Consider the following 6,956-nt stretch of genomic DNA (forward strand, 5'->3'; position numbering starts at 1 on the left):
TTATTGCCTTTGTTAAGTCTCCATCATCCTGTGCCTTCAGATTGTTCTCTGTGCTGGCAAAATTGCCTTCTTCAAAGTTATCTTCCACTCTTTCCTTTAATGATCTTCTTAGAACTTATTTTTCCTCACAAGACTGTCTATTTAAAGATATTTATTAGCCTACCATTCCTTTTGGTTAAAGTCTGAAATCCTTAATATTCACCATAGAAAACCCAACTTTTCCCTTAAGATTATAAATGACTACTCTCTTACTGCAGCTTTTTTTTTTTTTTTTTTTTTTTTTTTTTTTTTTACATTTGTAATAAAGTCCCGTTGGTTTTGGTTCTTAAGTTCCTTTTTACATGCAATTCTCTCTCCCTGGCGTGTCCTTCCTTGCCTGGTTGGCCTCTTTTGCTGGTTGCCCTTTATGATTCAGTGTATTTATCCTCTCTTTCTGTTCCACATGCATAAAGCTATTTCTTGACAACCACTTTAGATTCCCTCTCACTGTATGCACTTCTTCCAAAACAGGGACTAACTTCTTTATCCCTTCATTCTATTGCCTAGCACCATGCTTGTTTGTAATTTACTCCCAAGGTGGAGTATTGGGGGTGTGTGTGCTGTATGGGTGTATGCACCTGCTTGCACAAATGGAGAGTGTGAATCCAAATCTCTGCTGGTCACTCAGCGCGTTGGGCACGCGAAAGCTTTAACTTAGGCTTTTCGCTTGATCACCAGTGATATTAATGAGCATTCAGCTACCTGAGACCCCCTCAAGCATCTCAGACTGTGCAACAAAGCCACACCCTTTTGAGCCCCGGCAGCACATCGGAGGCGGGGCCAGTGACTCCGCCTCCACCCTCCTCCAGGCGAGGGAGATTGCAGGCAGGCACAGCCGGAAGAGAGCCAGTCTGGCCCGGCCCTCCTTTTCCAACCAACTGCAGAAAGAGCACACATATAGTCATTTCCGGGAAACGGGTGCTTGCTCTGTGTGTGCAACATGGAGGCGACTGGTGTGACTGCTGAGCCGGTGAGACGCTGCTCTGGGGTGGGTGGGGAATTCGAGCCGGGTCGAGCATTGAACATGACTCCCCTCCTCTTTTTCCCTTCCCAGGTTTCCGGGGAACTGGTGTCTGTGGCACATGCTCTTTCTCTCCCAGCTGAGTCTTATGGCAACGATGTGAGTATGATTCACCCCCAGCTTCCACTCACCCAACTACCCTGGGATGTCTGCAGGGCCTAACACGAAAATTGTAACCCCCTGACCTGATATCTTCTGTGAACCCTCTCCTTGCCGGCCAGAGACCACACTTTTTTATTAATTCTAATCTTTTTGATCCACAAACCCATGCCAAATGCCAATGGAAATTGTTCCCAAACTTTGCTGCAATAGTACCACCTGAGAAGCTTTTATATGTTCTGTTGTCCAGGTCGCAATATATACCAATTAAATGAAAATATTTGGGAGGGGGATAAGATTGTGGAATCACTAATTTTTAAAGGTTCCTGAGTGATAACCTTATTCAGTAAAATGGCACTGACTTATGGTGTGTCTAGTTTAGATTCTTAAAGAGAAAGCACATGATATTTTTGAGATACAAGACACCTGGACATGACAATATAGTAACACTCAAATAAAAATATCATTGATGTATACTAGATTAGGATATAAGATCTAAAGGAGTTTAGCCCAAGAAGAAACCCCTTAGAACTGAGACAATAGAGGTCTTAAGACTTCACTGAGAAAGTGAATCTCTAGCTGGATCCTCAAAGTATAGATGGATAAAGTACATGGGTTGGCAGTTGGGAAAAGGACCTGGTGTAAGGTGTGGAGGCAAAAATGCAAGTGGCTTTTCTGGGTTCAGTGAAAAAGATCCATCTAGCTGGAGTGGGAGATTTTAATGGAACAGGTGGTGGGTACTTGGTAAGGCTTATTTATAACCTAGCTGGCTTCACAATACTGATTCATTTTTAAGTGTCATAGGATGGGGAATTGGCTATCTGATAAGCACAAATGATGATTATAACATGCTACACTATTAAAAGTGAAGAATATTTCACTTCCATTATCTTACTTTGTACTCCCAACAACTCAGTATTGTATGTGAGTATATTATTTCAGTCAGTTTTACAGTGATTTAACTCAGTCCTGAGAAGGCAATTTATCTACCACTGTATGTAGTCTCCTATGCTTTCACTAGCTGCTGGGAAAAGAGCCAGTGGCTTTTGCTGTTGATTAGACTGTGTAGGTAGCTTCTTTTGGTAGGTAGTTTCCTTCATAAGGATAAAAGTTTTATACTGTCCAGACCCATTAGTTCAGTTTTTATCCTTTGACAGTAACACCACATTTGGTAGTGTTATTGAGCATTAACTAGACCTCTACAGACATCCTTAATTTGTTCTCTAGTAGCAGGATTTGGAGATTCTGACCTGGCATTCATTCTTCACTCCTTTGCAGCCTGATATTGAGATGGCTTGGGCCATGAAAGCAATGCAGCATGCTGAAGTCTACTACAAGGTGAGTTGTCTGTCTTCATTATTAAGCAGAATTAAACATGTAATTGTAGTGTATGGTTCTTTGCTAATGACTGTGCTCAGCAAGTTAAGCAGTTGTATTTTGGAGATAATTTTTATTACTGTAAGATCTTACCCACAGAAAACGGGGGTGGAAGTGAATTTTGTTTTGACAATGAGGACTTGTATTTCTTTGCCCAGTTTTCTGCTGCTAACTGGCAAAATAATTCTTAGCCCATAGTAAGCAGTTAATAAATGTTTGATGACTGAATGAACAATTCATAGAGGGCAATATTCAGGCAGTACTAGGACCGAAAATGTTTAAATGGTGTAAAGGACTGTAGTAGATCATGGCCCTTGAAAACTATGTCATGATTTCAACTGGGACCTAGTCTGTCTGTACTTCCTAATAAAGTCTTCTGCCCTTAGAACCATAAGGATTTTCTGGGGAAGGAGGAAAGAAGTGTAGCAAATTAGAGATTAGCATCTGTGTGTTGTCTTATGTCTGGCAGCTCATTTCATCAGTTGACCCACAGTTCCTGAAACTCACCAAAGTGGATGACCAAATCTATTCTGAGTTTCGAAAAAATTTTGAGAAACTCAGGATAGATGTGTTGGACCCAGAAGAGCTCAAATCAGAATCAGCTAAAGAGGTAAGATTTCTCTCTCTTAAATATTACCTATAATCTGACCAACAATTATTGATTGTAAATACATTTTTATACATTTAAACTTTTTTCTGTCTGTTTTAAGGAAATATGTAAAGAACCAGGGCTTTTATGTAGTTATAATCAACTAATAAGTAAGTTATGAAACAAAATAAACATTTTCCTGGTTTATGAGTTTTTCATGTTCACTGGGTCTCTTTCTTTTCTTTCTTTCTTTCTTTCTTTCTTTCTTTCTTTCTTTCTTTCTTTCTTTGACATTTCATCCCTTTCTACCCAGCCTTTTCAGGGGAGGAGAAACAAATTTACTTATGTTAGTAGTTTAGCCAGAAGGCTTGGATGGACGATTGGCAAATAGGGTACAGAGAGGTGTTGAATTATCTGGATTTAAATTCACATTATTGTGGGCCATGGGTAATTGGAAAACTTAGGTTTCACATTACTTACCTGATGATCTTATATTTTGACAGTGTGCTAAAACTATTATAGTGGGGAAAATATTTCCCTGAGGGTAGGTCCTTGTCTTATGAAAAATGTAAACATTTAACACTTAGCGGGTTGTTACTGATCTTTGGAAAATTGCCTCTAGTGAATGGACTTCTTTCTTAAAATTTAACTTTGTGACTTTGTGCCACATTCCTGCCACCTTGGTCTCATTTGTGCTTCAGTGGAGATGAATAGCTATTTTGGGCTGAGTTAACAATAACTTAAAAACAAAACAATATGTTTAAGAAATCAAATTTTAGGGGTGCCTGGGTGGCTCAGTGGGTTAAGCATCTGTCTTTGGCACAGGTCATGATCTTACAGTTCATGAATTTGGGTTCGTGAACTTGAGCCCTGTGGCGGGGTTTGTGCTGACAGCTTGGCACCTGGAGCCTGCTTCAGATTCTGTGTCTCCCTCTCTCTCTGCCCCTCCCCCACTTGTGCTCTGTCTCTCTCAAAACAAAATTAAAAAAAAATTAAATCAAATTTTATTTTTTATTTTTTTTTTCAATGTTTATTTATTTTTGGGACAGAGAGAGACAGAGCATGAACGGGGGAGGGGCAGAGAGAGAGGGAGACACAGAATCGGAAACAGGCTCCAGGCTCTGAGCCATCAGCCCAGAGCCTGACGCGGGGCTCGAACTCCCGGACCGCGAGATCGTGACCTGGCTGAAGTCGGACGCTTAACCGACTGCGCCACCCAGGCGCCCCTCAAATTTTAATTCTGTAGTTAAGGATTTAAATATTTTTGTCAAGTTAAAATATTGTTCATGTTGGGAAATACCAGTCTAAAGACAATAGTTAGCACAGAAACTCAATGCTAGTGAAACTAGAAATCAGCTCAGTCATAGTCTCTTTCCCTATGGCTATTTTCCTTACTGAGCAAATGGAATCCCTTTCCCTGGCCTGACTTCACCAGCCTCCTGCATTTGTCATCTAGGGCATCTTTTTTTGCCTTTATAGAAGTGGAGGCCATTTTGCTTGAAGTTTGACGGAATTGTAGAAGACTTCAACTATGGTACTTTGCTGCGACTGGATTGTTCTCAGGGCTACACTGAGGAAAACACCATCTTTGGTGAGATTCTTGCCTCTATAATTGTTTCTGTATAAAGAAAGTGAGGGATCTGGTTTTACCAAAGAATTAATGACATGAATAGTTTGGGGGTCATTTTATTTGTTATATATTTAAAGATCATGTTACTCTTTGTTGAGTGACTGAGATAAGATAGTTGAGTATTTTCTGCCTCATTTAACAAGATTAGAATTCCACATCTCTCAAGTTTATGACTGTTCTGGAATACTTTGAATGTTAGTTCAGCTTTTTTGGTAGATTTCCAGTAGGTTTAGAGAAGTAACTGTGACTATGACCAATAATCAATTCTATTCACCTTTCAGCCCCCAGGATACAATTTTTTGCCGTTGAAATTGCTCGGAACCGGGAAGGCTATAACAAAGCAGTTTACATCAGTGTTCATGACAAAGAAGTAGAGAAAGAAGGCAACCATGGAAGAGAGAAAGCTGACAGTGGAAGAGCAGAAGAGAAAGGAGCCAAAAGAGAAGGAGAAAAAGTGAAAACCAACAAAGGAGAAGAAAAAGAGAAAGAAGCCAACAAAGAAATCAACAAGAGTAGTGAAACAGCTATGTAAGCTAGACAAGGAATAGCCCCCTAGAAGCTGTGACTCAACTAAGTCTATAGATACCATGATACTGGCCGCACAGACTCCTGTGGTTAAATATATGTCATTGTGCAATTGAAAGACACGCAGAAGGACATCTTTCTAGCCTAATAATCAAGAGCTACTTTGGTTGTTCTCTTGTATGAACTGGCTTAAAGACTATAAGTGGGGTCTTAGTTGATTGTTGCTTGGTATAGTATTTCTTGGTTCTCACCACTGGTCAAGTAAGAAATTTTATAAATAAATTTCTTTTGGTTCTGATGACTATATCTGTGATTGACTTTTTAAAGATATTTCAAATTATTTGACACTTCAGATTTTTTTCAAGTATATAACCTCTTTATCATGCCATATAAAATGATTTATGCCTGTTTTTAAATGCTTATCATTGTTTCCTATAGTGAATGTTTCTCAAACCTGTTAAGTTGTATATGACTTTTTTTAAAGTTTATTTATTTTGAGAGAGAGAGAGAGACAGAGTGCTCACTTACATGAGTAGGGGAGGGGCAGAGAGAGAGAGAGAGAAAGAGAACCCCAAGCAGGCTCCACTGTCAGCGTGGAGCCTAGTACGGGGCTTAATCACATGAACCATAAGATTATGACCTGAGCAGAAATCAAGAGCTAGACTCTTAACCTACTGAGCCACTCAGGTGCCCTGTATATGGTTTGGGGATTAGAAGTTTGTATATAAGAGTTGGCTCTTGGTATTTGAGTAAGTATAGCTTTCTTATTTTCTTTGATATATCTCACAAAATATTTGATAAATATTCTATGGTGATAAGAGCAGGGGCCTGAGCCTAACAGACTAGTGAATGTGGCCCAGTTCACATTAGAAGAGGACTGGACCTGCTTCAGTACCTGCTTCTCTTCTGGTACCCAAGTTGTTACCTGAAAGCTAGCTCAAAATAATAATTAATATAAAGCCTGGTAGAGCGACTTCCCTTTTATAATGCTAAGAACAATAACATACATTTATACACTATATATAAATGTAAAAATGAACATTTTTAAATATTTTGTCAGACTCAAAAAATAGACCAGTTGATTTTATATAGATTGGGAAGGGGGTTTCTTCTCATCTAATGACTTTTAAGAGTGCATGTTTCAGTTATCTTTATATATGTATAAAGTTTGTGCATGTCCCCATAGACCTACTGACCTTGATGCCAAAACTATTTAGAGGAAGCCACAATGTTTACAGTACAAACAGTAAATAAATACTTTTAAAACTAACCACAGAATGATCATTGAAGAAAGGATTTATCAGAGCAAAGAAGTGGGGAAAATGAGGCTTTTTCCCCCAGTGGACATAGAAGAAAAATAAAAGTTAAACTTAATTGATAAATTATTTTCTAGGCAAGAGCTGAACTAGAGATACATACAGCTAGTAGCAACAGTTGTGCATGAAGCACATAGGTTTCTCTATGAATTCTCTTTAGCCAATTCTTAAAAATATTTAAAACATCTGTTTAGACTTCATTTTATGAGAAATATGTTTTTAAATGGGTAGGAGAGTGTTAAATACTTCATACTAGACAGACTTTTTGAAATTAAGAACTTTTTTGCTATATTGACTTTCTCTAGTTCATTCATTCTTAAATATCCACGAACATATGTCCACACACATTGCCTGAGGGAC

The 6,956-nt window shown here is 38.8% G+C and overlaps 1 protein-coding gene across 2 annotated transcripts; it reads left to right on the plus strand.

Moving 5' to 3' along the window:
* Positions 1 to 875: 875 nt before the first annotated feature.
* Positions 876 to 6,550, plus strand: PBDC1 (polysaccharide biosynthesis domain containing 1). 2 transcript variants are annotated; one of them, XM_045471427.1, is made up of 6 exons: positions 876 to 1,009; positions 1,094 to 1,159; positions 2,438 to 2,497; positions 3,006 to 3,146; positions 4,605 to 4,716; positions 5,037 to 6,550. In XM_045471427.1, the coding sequence occupies exons 1-6, from the start codon at positions 980 to 982 to the stop codon at positions 5,285 to 5,287; spliced, it is 660 nt and encodes a 219-aa protein (XP_045327383.1). In that variant the 5' UTR covers positions 876 to 979; the 3' UTR covers positions 5,288 to 6,550. The 2 variants fall into 2 exon arrangements, with proteins under 2 accessions (XP_045327383.1, XP_045327384.1); XM_045471428.1 differs by having other exon boundaries at positions 957 to 1,009; positions 2,387 to 2,497; positions 5,037 to 5,576.
* The last annotated feature ends 406 nt before the right edge of the window (positions 6,551 to 6,956 follow it).

Source organism: Leopardus geoffroyi, chromosome X (assembly GCF_018350155.1).
Source record: "Leopardus geoffroyi isolate Oge1 chromosome X, O.geoffroyi_Oge1_pat1.0, whole genome shotgun sequence".
NCBI classification, from domain to species: domain Eukaryota; kingdom Metazoa; phylum Chordata; class Mammalia; order Carnivora; family Felidae; genus Leopardus; species Leopardus geoffroyi.

Bases quoted from the DNA above. Each gene is read 5' to 3' on its own strand.
- PBDC1 (XM_045471427.1), top strand. From the start codon at position 980: ATGGAGGCGACTGGTGTGACTGCTGAGCCG. The intron at 1,160-2,437 runs GTGAGTATGATT...ACTCCTTTGCAG, and splicing joins CTGAGTCTTATGGCAACGAT to CCTGATATTGAGATGGCTTG. The intron at 4,717-5,036 runs GTGAGATTCTTG...TTCACCTTTCAG, and splicing joins TGAGGAAAACACCATCTTTG to CCCCCAGGATACAATTTTTT.